The 13,118-nt window shown below is 37.8% G+C and overlaps 2 protein-coding genes across 10 annotated transcripts in view; one reads left to right on the top strand and one right to left on the bottom strand.

Annotated features, from left to right (window-relative positions):
• Positions 1 to 1,216: 1,216 nt before the first annotated feature.
• LOC119084184 (adenylyl cyclase 78C) overlaps positions 1,217 to 13,118 on the bottom strand; it is a 58,267-nt gene continuing 46,365 nt past the window's right edge. For 3 of the 6 annotated variants that reach the window (XM_037194050.1, XM_037194049.1, XM_037194052.1), the window contains 6 exons: positions 12,782 to 13,069; positions 12,539 to 12,709; positions 12,348 to 12,473; positions 12,053 to 12,278; positions 1,572 to 1,708; positions 1,217 to 1,512 (listed from right to left, as the gene is read on the bottom strand). In XM_037194050.1, the coding sequence (XP_037049945.1) occupies positions 1,393 to 1,512; positions 1,572 to 1,708; positions 12,053 to 12,278; positions 12,348 to 12,473; positions 12,539 to 12,709; positions 12,782 to 13,069 (1,068 nt within the window). In that variant the 3' untranslated portion in view covers positions 1,217 to 1,392. Of the gene's footprint in view, positions 1,513 to 1,571; positions 1,709 to 11,731; positions 11,775 to 12,052; positions 12,279 to 12,347; positions 12,474 to 12,538; positions 12,710 to 12,781; positions 13,070 to 13,118 lie in introns of all 6 variants that reach the window. The other 3 variants (XM_037194054.1, XM_037194053.1, XM_037194051.1) reach the window with 3 other exon arrangements.
• LOC119084186 (acetyl-coenzyme A transporter 1-like) lies at positions 6,565 to 8,946 on the top strand. 4 transcript variants are annotated; one of them, XM_037194057.1, is made up of 5 exons: positions 6,565 to 6,812; positions 6,902 to 7,561; positions 7,637 to 7,768; positions 7,848 to 8,593; positions 8,669 to 8,946. In XM_037194057.1, exons 2-5 carry the CDS (start codon positions 6,940 to 6,942, stop codon positions 8,861 to 8,863), a joined length of 1,695 nt encoding a protein of 564 aa, XP_037049952.1. In that variant the 5' UTR covers positions 6,565 to 6,812; positions 6,902 to 6,939; the 3' UTR covers positions 8,864 to 8,946. The 4 variants fall into 4 exon arrangements, with proteins under 4 accessions (XP_037049952.1, XP_037049950.1, XP_037049954.1 ...); XM_037194059.1 differs by having other exon boundaries at positions 6,650 to 6,812; positions 6,897 to 7,561; XM_037194056.1 differs by having other exon boundaries at positions 6,650 to 6,812; positions 6,875 to 7,561; positions 8,669 to 8,945.

Genomic DNA, 13,118 nt, shown 5'->3' with positions numbered 1-13,118 from the left:
GTTCTTTAATGTGTAGGCATCCTGTGCGTTGTATTTACATTGTCAAGATGAAAACTACGAAACAATTTTGCATAAAACAGCATTTCGGAACCTTTCCACTTATAACCATTTTGAACTAAAATTTTACTTTCATTTAGTAGGCATCGGTTGTGCACGCCATTTCGGCTATATTTAATTGACTTTTTTGTTGTTGTCATTCTCAGTTTCAGTGAAAAATTTTTGATTTTGTTGTTTTAAACTATAAATTCAGTGTCATTTTAGTGTTTTCTTAATGTTATCGATGGCATGTGTACCAAAAAATAGTTCTGCCTGTGTAGATTCTAATTTATATCGTGGTTTGTGTGAAGTGAAAACATAAACAAAATCATCGAAAAATTTCCGACCAGCGCATGTAAATGATCGCGCATAGCATGTAAATCATCGAAAAACCTAACATGTAAGTTTCATTTACATTCTCATCGCAGACAATGTAAATACAACGTACAGGATGCCTACACATTAAAATACTAAAATGAAATTTTTGCCCTTAAATGTGGTATACAACTCTGATGGATTGTATTGTTTCCTGAATTATTTTAATTAATTCATTACAAGCCAACCTTATTAACGTATCGTGCTATCAACCACTTTATAAACTTCTTATTTATTTGATATGTTAATATCAGTGGAAGGCAAGGGCTTTCCAAAGTGGCTGAAACGAAATACAAATAGCGAGGCTAGCAAGAAATTGCATTACCATAAAAGTCTAAGATTCTCCAAATACTTCCTCTCTCTTAATAGGGGGCACATAAAATGATTAACAGATTAACAGGCGACTGTTCGCTGAATTATCTCTTGAAACTGTTGCATGTCCTCGAATACATAAACAGTACAAAAAGGTACCAAAACTTCGTGGGTTGCACAACAGGTCCATCAGAGGTGTCGATGCAATAATGACTCATTTTTCGTGGGTGCAGTGAGTAAACAAATTTCTTTTAGTGATGTAAGTAACTATTACCGAAACTAACGACTCTTTAAAATAGGGATATTTTTATGGAAGATCAGACTAGCTAAGATATCCTGAAATTGAGTATGACCCCTGGAGTACGGTCATCCGTTTGCATCCATCTTGACAAATCTGCATGTTTCTGACGATAATGGTGAACCAAATCAAACCCAATAGTGGACTCAAATGTGTGGTAACATCTAAAACTACCGATCGTAGTGAGAGGCTCCATTAAGTTGCTAGATTTTTGTTTTGTATTTTATTTATTTGGACACACATTAAATACTTAGTTAATTAAATTACACTCAATATTCCACTTAGCCTAAGAAAAAGTACAATAAATTAAAGCAAATTCCTTTCTGTCTCCTCGAATGGTGTTCATCAAATTTTATTTATTTTTTCTCTTCTTAAAAAAATGTATTTTGGCTCTTCCCATTCACGTCTATAGTGGTAAAATTTGGTACCGTATTTCGGTTATTTGTTGATATTGTTGGTGCTTCGGTCGCCATATTCATTATGGAATTCTGCTGTGAACAATCAAAATCAATTAAAATTGTCTCTCTAGCGACAATCCATCTATGCAAACTTTATCTCTCTTGTAGCCCCTGGCCCGTGTCGTATTCCTTCGCGGCGGATTAGAAGGAACTCTCTGAGACAGTCGCATTGAGCTGAACGTGCTCCCCCTCCGGCCATCGAACCGTTTCGGTGACGGAGTTGCGTTGGCTGTGGATAGTATCAATTTATGGTTTTTAATATTTCCAATGCCTTCGTGGTATTACCAGACGTACATAATATTTTACAATTGTGTGGGATAATATACAAAGCGTTCTAATGCAACAGCGAAGGTTATGAGAGAAGAGAAGAGAGTTAGCTTCTTTTTAGAAAGCTAAAGTGTATTTGTACAAATTCGTTTTCGGATAGCTAATTCAGAGACATGCAACTCAACTCTTTCTTACTTATAAGGTCCTAACAAATGCTTTCTGGTTTCTATTTGATTCGATGCAATATCTTTTAATGGCGAATTCAATATCTACATCGGGTTAAATTCAGGAGTTGGGGTGCTCTATTTTCAACGTGCATGCGAGGTTCTGGGTTTACTAACAGAATCAGAAATTAATATTCGAGTAAACTGCTGTTCTATTATCGAGATGGGTAGCCTTTTGAAACTAGTGAATGCTGAAATCAAATTCATTTCCACCGAAGTACTTAAATGTTCTTTCGGAACAATAGTGCTAAAAATTGTGGATATAAATTCCATTTGAAAAAGTTTTTTATGTTTGCTACGCACTTCAAGCATGACAGGTCCCTGATGTTTTTGTTGTGTTTCGTATGCAGTGGAACCCCTAGAAGTTCACTGAAAAATAGTCAAATTTTTACCCAATTTTTTAACTGCTCATACCTTAGTGTGGATGAATTTTAAACCCAATATAGCTATTTTCATAATAAGGTAGTAAATGGGATTGTTTTGCGCACTAGATGTGAGATTGCCGATACGAGCGAAGCGAGTTCGGCAACACATCGTCTGCGCAAAACCCCCATTTACTACCGTGTTAGGAACATGGTTTTATCTCCTGTAATGTCATAATCACCATAAAAACCAATTTAAAAAAATCAAACTGAAACATCAACACGCCATGACACCGTCACTCATTCATATTCCCCACAAATAAAACACACATCTAGTACACTGTCAAGAATTTGTCAATTTTCAGTGAATAAATGTGAAATTATCGAAGTTCGCCGTGAATAAATGAGAAAATATCGAAGTTCGCCGTGAATAAATGAGAAAATATCGAAGATAGCGGTGCGCAAATAACCAATTGTCGAAATTTTCAGTTAATAAACGTAACCTCCTGTGAATGACGTGTTTAAATCTGGCCCATTTTGATTCTAAAAGTGACACTCAAATTGTGAACATTATGACATTACAGGAGATAAAAACAGTATTTGCCCCGAAAGTTCATACATATATCGTTCTAATGACACCTCATTTGATCTTTTACGTTTCATGTACATACCTAAAGCTCGGAACAGGTCAGGTTTACCTGAACCTGACCTGAAAATACCTGAACCTGTTTCGACCTGAACCTGATTCAATCAACTTTGACCTGACCTGATTTTACCTGAAACCTGATTAGAGTGATCAGGTCTGACCTGACCTGAAACATGACAGGTTGACCTGAAAATTTGCCCCGAAAGTTCATACATATATCGTTCTAATGACACCTCATTTGATCTTTTACGTTTCATACCTAAAGCTAAAATACCTAAATACCTAAAGCTCGGAACAGGTCAGGTTTACCTGAACCTGACCTGAAAATACCTGAACCTGTTTCGACCTGAACCTGATTCAATTAACTTTGACCTGACCTGATTTTACCTGAAACCTGATTAGAACATGACAGGTTGACCTGAAAATTTGTATGAAAAATTCAGGTCAACCTGAAATCTGACCTGATAGGTTTCAGAAATTCAGGTGAAGAAACCTGACCTGACCTGAAGTTTCAGGTCAGTCACTTTTTTGACCGCGGTCGACCTCGGTTAAGTTATTTGAGTAAGATACCAAGATGGGTTCAATGTCAGCAGAATTCCAAAACTACAAAATGGGAGAATTTCTGAATAGTACGTATGTCCGTGGTAAAATAGGCCTGCATGTGGTATATTCGTCGCTAACCTGTTCCAATATCCCACGTGCTCATCTACCAAGTAAACTATACGAACAGAACCATGAAAAATGCAATAACCCGTTTTACGAATAGATTATTGGATTCACACACCATGTGTAAATGCAATGCTGGACCTCATTACTCATATAGCATTCGACACTCTCCACTCCTACATCGTATGATAGAATGGAATTTATCGATGTGATTTACGATGTTATTGATTGTATGGAAAACTGGATATGGAAATCTGAATTTCTTTATCTTTCCTAGAAATTCATACGTCAGATGGATATGAATGTGGTCAAGCATTGTATGACATGTGGTAATATATAAGATATCTACAGTAGTGGCCGCGTCCATAAATGACGTCGACTGTTATTTTAGATTCTTGGAACGACTCATTCTATCATCCACAATTTTCTAATTCCTTTACCATAACGTGTTTCACTTGATCAGACCCCTACTCCTGTAATTAAAGTGGACGTCATTTATGGACAAGCTCTACAAGCTATTAATGTGCATTAGCATAATATTGAAAGATCTCAATCGAGTCGAATAGTAGTACGTTCAGCAGTATGTTGTAACGAGATTTGTAGACGTCATTATCGAAATTATCATACTGGAGATTATTGCGTTTGAGAAAATAATTTACCATTGATGGTCAACCAAACTTCAGTTTTAATTTGCATCAGCTGTTTTATCAAAACACACTGCTTGTAAACGTACGGATTTAATAGGCACACGCACGCACGTGGAAGTGGAAATCCGCATAAGCAGTATGATTGTATGAGTGGAACAGCTGGTAACTCAGCTGAAGTAAATTGAGACACAAATTCGGCGTACATTAACTGTACTATTTACTAAAAAGCAGTTTTTGTTGCTAAAAACTGAACATTATAAGTACTAGCCCATTAGCCCAGTACTAATACATGAAATTGAAGAAGAGCGTAGACAGGGCCTATATTCACACAATATCGAATCCGCGGGAAAACACATTTTCCACGTGAATTTGTATGTCGTGGTGAATTTTTAGACCCGTACGAAGTACTGGGGTCTAGTAGGTTTACGCATACGTTTGTAACACGTCGAATTGGACTCACTGAGTAAGTGGAAACCTATTGTGGTGGTACATAGATGCCAAATCAGCGAGAAAAAAAAATGTCCGTCTGTCTGTCTGCACGATCAAAGTAAATAAACACTGAAGGTAATGCAAATCCACAGTTACACACGGATCCAAACTTTCAGGTGAATTTTAGCTCCGTCATGTTGCACACGTATTGAGTTCGTTTGCGTCAAGTTTCGTCAAGTTGCATCTAGTGGTGAATTCGGAACGATTTAGCGGCGTTATGTTGCACACACATAAAATTCGTTTGCGTCAAGTTGTATTTAGTGGTGAATTGGATGGATTTAGGACCGTCATGTTGCACAAGTGTAAGGTAGATAGCATACGAAAATGAATTCACCTGAAAGTTTGGATCCGTAATTTCTCTGATCCGCTGAGGGTCTGCATTACATTCAGTGTTTATATACTTTGTGCACGATAACTTGAGTAAAACACATCCGATTTCTAAAATTCTTTTTTTTTTCTTCGTTTGGTAATATCAAAAGAGAGGCTAATTTCGAAGATGAGTGATTTTGGATCCCCTCCCGAGCTGGGGCCCAATAAGTGCTTTACGGTTTTCCGAAGATATCTCCGGACATTTACCAATCGATAAAGAAAAGTTTATGGAAATCGGATGACCGACTTGTGAGTTAGACCCCTTGGTGTCAACTAGGTACAGGGCGCCAAGCAGTTTTGCTTGTAGGGCGCTCAAATTTGAACATATTTCGTATACTTTCGCTTTATTAGATAGGTATTGACTGTACCAATCAAGGAAAAAAAAGTTTATGAAATTGGGTTCACTGGAGCGTGAGCTCTTGGAGTGAGGTCTTATCCGGCTATTTGGCCGTACAGTGAACGTCTAGTATTTTGTCAATATTTCAAGTAAATTTTGACCGACTTTCATGATTTTTTTTTTGTTTGAAAGGTATTAACGAATGTAAAGCGTCATTGCTATTTCCGGTATCCTAACAAAATGGCTGCTAGCGGCCATATTGGATTTTAGTAAAATTGAAATATCTCGGGAAAAATGGTACTTAGAGAGTTTCTGTTAACATACAAGGAATTGGTTATGTGTGTAGGACATTCCACATATGGACATATATATAACTATATACAGCTATATTGAGCTATATACAAATATATAGAGATATAAAATAGCATATTCATCTGTGAAATGTTTATTTATAGGAAAATATAGGTAATTATGGCGCTATATAGCCGTTTTTAATAGGAATTCATGAAATTTGACTTCGTACGGGGCTGTCGATATTGCATCCGGCAACTTATTTGTATGTAATAACAAGGCAAAGAGTGGATAATGTAAGTGATTTTAAAGGGCGAATAGCTTTTCAGTAGAGAAGAGTATCAAGTAAGAGATATAAAGAGTTTCACACTAAAGGCTTTTGATACGAATAGGTGTGTCGTACGGGTCGGCGTTAGCTATGTCATAATCTGCGTGAACTCCACAAAGTTTATAGCCTTGGTCTCTTACCAAATAGCGGGGTCTGTTTTAATTCAAAATTTCTGAAAATTCATTTCGAGAATCTAAAGAATTTTCAAAAAATTTGATTCTCGTAAATAGGCACTGCCAAGTGCGATCTGAAAATTTCGATTTCCAGAAAACGATATGATGACGATAGCAATTGATAGAACATCATACTTTTACGCAAACCAGACCAGAAGAAAAACAAAAACAACAAAGCACTAACGAATTACTGGTCAGTCAGGTTTGCGACAATTTGTCTCGTAATTGATAGATTGAATATCCAGTATGATTTCTTTAAATAGCAACACTTTATCAGCACACGTTTGATGTTATTTGCATTTAATTGTTGGTACGTAGCAATACAAATTTGAAAATTTAATTAAAACAATAGACACATAAGCAGCAAGTTTATATCAGACCGAGCCATTGTCGACACTGTTTGCTCTGTTTACTACACATTTCTTTGCGATTCATTGTTAAATCTTAAGTAAGTTCAAGATTGAAATGCAAAGAAATCGCAGAGGCGATAAACGAATTTTCATCAGTTCCATTTGTATCACGCGAACGGAACAGGTCAGAGCATTTTTTCCCCTCAATTGTTCTAAATTAAACCGAGACGAAATTTGGTTAATTAGTCGTGCGATTTGATTAAATTAGAGCAGAATTCAGCCGTGTTCAACAATATCGTACCGAGTCTAAAATGAACAACGGCGGCCAATTGAATGATGACCACTTAACGAACGGAAGAGATGAATTAGGCAAATGCATCGTTTCGGAGAGTGCGACCGATCAAATGTTAAATGGATTAGACGAAAATGACAACGATAATGACAACGATAGTGATATTGACGACGATAATGCCGATCAAGAAGAGAAACCCAATTTGCAAGGTGATCGATGGAATGTGGCACTGTTAACATTCCTATACTTTTTGCAAGGAATTGTTTCGGGTCTGTCGGCTGCAATGCCCTTACTGTTACAAAATTATGGTGCAACTTATTCGCAACAGGCTCAATTCAGTATGGCGGTGTGGCCGTTTAGTTTGAAATTGGTCTGGGCACCGATTATCGACTGTTTGTATTCGAAACGGTTCGGTCGACGAAAGTCGTGGTTGATTCCGACACAATTTCTCACCGGAGTTTTTATGCTGATTTTATCGTTTTATATCAATTTGTGGTTGAGTGGCAACGGCCAGGAGCCGAATATTGAAATTCTTACGATTTTGTACTTTGGTTTGAATTTTTTGGCTGCAAGCCAGGATGTGACCGTCGACGGATGGGCTGTGCAGATGGTGAAGAGACGGAATACCGGTTATATAGCAAGTAAAGTGAATGTTAACGTACAATGCCAGCGGGTTGACAAGTTTTAATTTTTTTTTTTTCGAAATCTTCGATTAGCATGCAATCAATGTGGACAGAAGACTGGTTTCTTTGTCGGGTTCGCTCTATTTACGGCACTCGAATCAGCAGAATTTTGTAACAAATATTTACGAAATGTTCCTGAGCCAGATGGCTTGATAACAATGTCAGGTAAAAAATCTCGGAGGCTAAGCCCCTCCTCGTATAGCAAGTTACAGTACAGGAACGCTAACTGAATGTTCTCTTCAAGGATTTTTGCGGTGCTGGGGTATCTGTTTCCTATGTGCCACAATCTTAATAGCGATTTTCAAACACGAACGACCACCGGACGATGCGGACAGCGATATTGACGTAGAATCCGATTTCAGTCTAATCAAATCGTACAAAGTGCTGTTCGACATTTTGAAGTTACGCGGCGTAAAACTGTTGGTGTTGATTCTATTAACATCGAAATTCGCCTACGCTCTGTGCGACAATGTGATGAAATTGAAATTATTGGATGCTGGCATCAAAACCGACGATCTACTCATTCTGATCATGCTGTCGATGATGCCTACCGAAATTTTTCTGCCTCTAATTGTGACCAAATATACAACGGGGCCGCGACCAACCGAAACTTACATCAAATTCATCCCGTTCCGGTTGCTATTTTCCGCTTGTGCGGTGCTACTTGTATGGTACATTCCGAGTCTGATTAACGAGTCCGGAGAGGCTCCGATCATACTGTTGGTGATGTTATTCACATACAACATACTGTACGACACATGCGTTAATTCGATGTACTTGGGTATGACGGCATTTTTTGCCAAAGTAAGTGACCCAAGGGTCGGTGGCACATATATGACACTGTGGAATACGGTCGAAAATTTTGGCGGTACATGGCCGGCCACGTTGTCCTTATGGATGATTGACTTATTGACTTGGAAAGAATGTGAAGTGATGAACCAAACGGCTTTCAATGCTACGCTTAATTCAACTTGCCCTAATTGGAATGATGTAAGTAAATAGCAATGCGACTCTCGTTCAATATTTACATATTTTGACAATGAGATAACCACTCTGTCTTATCAGACATGTACGACAAACATTACATCAACGATATCGTCGGAGCCGAAATTGAAATGTAGAACTACCGTCGATGGGTTTTATATCGAGGCCGTCATATGTATGATGTATGGTGTTCTGTGGTACTTCTGGGGTAAATCGAAAATTCGTTACTTGCAACGACTACCGACGAAAGTTTGGCGCCTCAATGTGGATTTGTAAATGTGTAAGAGGTGCGGTAAAGAGAATCCTTTATTTATGTGGAACTTTTTTAACGAAATATATGAATTATATGTGTTACTAAACCCGCAGCGTCACAGTGTTTTAAAGAAAGATGTAAGTGCAATCTGTTCACTCCATCCTCCCACTGCTGTTGTATCGCATGTTGTTTGTGGTGAAAAAGTATGAAAAGTATAGAACTATTTTTTTTCGGAAAATGGAAAATCGATTTTCCGGCCGGAAAAACCATTTATGTGAAAAAATTAAAAGTCAAATATCTCCTGAAGGAATTACGCTTTTTCTATAATCTATTTTTTTCTGAAGAGGGTCATCCAATGCCGACATTTTGTGGAACAACTTTTTTTTTTGAAGAGTCCAGATGGCGTTGGTATCGGTACTATCCCAAAAAGTTAACCTCGGTCATTGGTGTACCTGATACCTTGCTCATTTCTTAGTCCATTTTGATGAGTAAAAGTGATTTGGAAAGGTATAAGTAAACGCTATATTCCGCGACGAATTCCTTTTAATTTTCAGCTTTAAAAGTACTAGAATCGAAGAGACTATGCCAAAATGAATTTTTTGTGGATTTGAAATACAAATTTTGATGTGCACGGATGAGACACGAAGTCACAACCTTCAACTTGCCGGGGTGATGATCTAACCAATTGAGCTACCGTGGACATTTTTATTTCAAATCCAATTTTGAGCCGTTGGTACAACACATATGTGAATGTTCTTTCTTCTATGTGTATTTCAGTCTCCATTAGATGTGTATGTGTTAGTTAGTATACATCATATCGATATATTTTTCAGAAACTCTAGACACAGAGAACACCGCTTGCAGTTCAGAATGTATTGCAAACATAGGAGAGCTCAATCAAGAGTAGTGGACAAATTTCTAGAGAAACGCTATATTCCGCGACGAATTCTTTTTAATTTTCAGCATTAGATATACTAGAATCGAAATGGATTTAAAATTTAAAAAATTTAAAAAGTAAACTCTTTCGAAATCCGCCCGGCAGAGCTTGGACCAATTTGTTGTTCCCAGGATATGCGCCCGGATTCCCACCTACCTCCAGAATTAAGTTATCGTTGTAACATTTTTCCTTGGTATTATTGTGACAATTTAAAAATAAAAACTCGACATTTTTAAAGAGCATTTACGTAGGCATCATTTCTCATACCGGTAATTGATAAGTATCTCTTCCCGGTTCTAGAACTCAGAGATTGAACGAGTTTTCCGAGACTTTTTTTGTTTTCTTCCCAGCAAATGTAATTCTTGAGATCGCCAAAGGACAGTTCCTATGTGTTGGGCACTCTTCACCCCAGCAATTGATACCTACATCTTCCAAGTCCTAGAACCTACAGATTCAACGAACTTCCATCCCACTTTTTGCTCTATTTCATGAAAAGCCGTCATAATTGACATCGTCAGAGGTCACTTCCTACGTTTTGAGCGCTCCTCATCTCATAATTGATACTTCATCTTCTCAGAAGATCAACGTCGTCAGTTGTCAGTTCCTGAGTTGATCGATATTGCATCACGTAGGACCGACCTCCGCCGATCTACATTATGACGACTTTTTATAAAATAGAGCAAAAAAATTGTTCCACAAAATGTCGACATTAGATGACCCTCTTCAAAAAAAAAAAGATTATATAAAAAGCCTCATTCCTTCAGGAGATATTTGACTTTTAATTTTTTCCATATAAATGGCTTTTTCATACCTTCGGCTCTGTCTGGAAACCTCTCACCCGCTAAAAAAGACTTTTAGTCCTAAGTACGAAATATACTATTCCGGACGGTAAATCGATTTTCCATTTTCCGGAAGAAAATTTAGTTCTATACTTTTTCACCACAAACATGGGCCATCAAAAAAATTCAAAAGTTGCAAGGCGAGCGAAGCCACTTTTTCTGACACAAGCACCTGGACGACATGGATTAAAAATTGAAAGAGCACTTCGACTCGTATCAACAAAAATCACATATACAATCGACTTCAATCAATTTTTAATTTCTATTGATAGTTATTTTCACAACTCAGCGACTCAAAGTAAAACATTCGTTACCTTTATTGAGAAAAACATTTTATGTAAATCGAGTGCATTTTCACACTTGACCTACGGGCCTCGAGTGACAATGACAATCTACACATATCTAGTGCATAATAGTAGATTATTCGCCTCTGTCCACATGTTTCGCCTTCGGCTCATGCAATAACTCCCCAAGTGTCTAAATAACCATTTGAACATAGGTGAATACGCTATTTTATCTACCGAAGGCGAAATAATAGCACTTTTTCACTTATTCACGGTAAGCGGATCGCTTTGTAATCATTGAATATTTGTTATTTCATCATTTTTTTTTGTATCGCCGGATCGGAGAACATATTTACATATCAGCATTTGTTTTTGAGTACTAGGAAGGCTGACGATGGACGTCACAAATTGCAGAAATTCCAAATTGCTGTGGAAGTGAAGGAATTTTTGTCAAGTGGCAGTAAACTAAAAAGTTGCAACTTCTCCTGCTGGTCAAGCCATGGATGTAATTACGTTCATTTTAACATCAATTTGGATATTATGCAATGTGTGACAGCTGACTGGGATATGTATGTAATTTTTAGCGCACTCTCTGCGCTCACAATAAGTCGTAGACCAAATGTTTTTCGAATCAGGCAGTGTATTAAAATGCCATAGATGCCAACCTACAGATTATATAGGAGAGAACTATACTACTAGACAGAATTCTTGGTTTATTGGCCATTTCAATAGGTTTACATGCCATGGTTAAATCATTCCAATTATAAAATACAGGGCACGGACGGTGTTAGGGAGAAAATCAAAAATTTCTTTTCCAAAAAAAATACATACGCAAGTATGGAAGTTAATGTTAATCTCTTTGCGCGTCCCCAGCCTAAAAGCATTTTCGAATTCGGAACGAAAAAGAACGGGAAAAAAATCCAACAATTAAAAAATCAATCAAACAAACGTCCTTGTATAATCATATATTGTGCTCGCTAAAATTCAATACGGTACCATAGCACCAAAAATTGTGATTCCATTTTAACGAAGAAAAAAAGAATCAATTTTTGGTCTCAAACAAATCACTCTATTTAGCGTGAAACGGTGTAGCCAGTAGGACCATAAAAAACACAGTGAAATTGAGCATTTCTACTCTAAGCCAATACTCACGTGTTGTATTGATGGTGGTACGTTTCGATGCCTGCATCATACCGAACACAACAGCAGCCAACGAACTGTGATGGGACGTTTGCCTCTGGAGCGACGGCGTTTGTGCCTGTGGAACACCAGCTTGTATCGGTCCAGAGCCGACGAGTTGGCTCGGTGAAATTCCTTTGCCTAATACCCAGAATGTGTTCATCAGTCCTTTGCCTTTGACGCTTATTTCACCGCGTTTCTTTTGAACAAAAACGAAATGAAATTCAAGTGAAATTCGACTGCATGACTTATGACCAGTTTGACTTACAACACAAGTGTATCCTTTGCTCATTAGTAACTGAGCTGTGTAATCAGGAACTTGTATTTTCCAATTTTCACCGGTTGAATCCATTCGAGACGCTACGTTTACCGTGTTGCCCCATATGTCGAAAATCTGATTAAAATGAAAATTCAAAAATTTGTTCTCGTTTTGTGGACACTTATTCGGTTAAAAGTTACCGGCTTCCTTGCACCAATCACTCCACTAACCAGCGGTCCGCTGCTAATTCCAACACGTAACTGAAACGTATTGAACGCATCTTTGTTGACTTCTTGTAATTTCTGACGAAGAGTTATTGCAAATTCAACCAAATCACAGACATTATCATCATCAGTATTGCCTCGTTCATGCTAATTTCGGCAAATAAAATTTTTCAGAGTTACAAAACGAGAAATTAGAATCAACACACAACCGAATCTCACCTGATGCCTGGGATTAAGACCAGCCGCAGCCATGTACGTAGCGCCAACCGTTTTAATTTTTTCCACATTACAAAATCTTGGCTCCTCCATTAGCGAATCAAAATCGCAAATAATTTCGTTCAGTATCCGAATGCAGGCCTTTCCGTTTTCAATGTCCTCCGAATAAAAGTCCTGAAAATTGGGTATCGAAGCGAACATAACGCCGCACATTTTGTGCATCTTGGCATACAGTTCGTCTGACCGTCCTTCGGATAGATAGTAACTGGCCACGTGATCGGGTAGTATGTTCTGTTCGAATTGGAATATTTAAATGAACATCGTCGCTGTTCGAGACACC

This window comes from Bradysia coprophila, unplaced genomic scaffold, assembly GCF_014529535.1.
Source record: "Bradysia coprophila strain Holo2 unplaced genomic scaffold, BU_Bcop_v1 contig_732, whole genome shotgun sequence".
Classification (NCBI taxonomy): Eukaryota; Metazoa; Arthropoda; class Insecta; order Diptera; family Sciaridae; genus Bradysia; species Bradysia coprophila.
The sequence above is the reverse complement of the archived record's forward strand: the minus strand, read 5'-3'. Positions and strand labels throughout refer to the sequence as shown.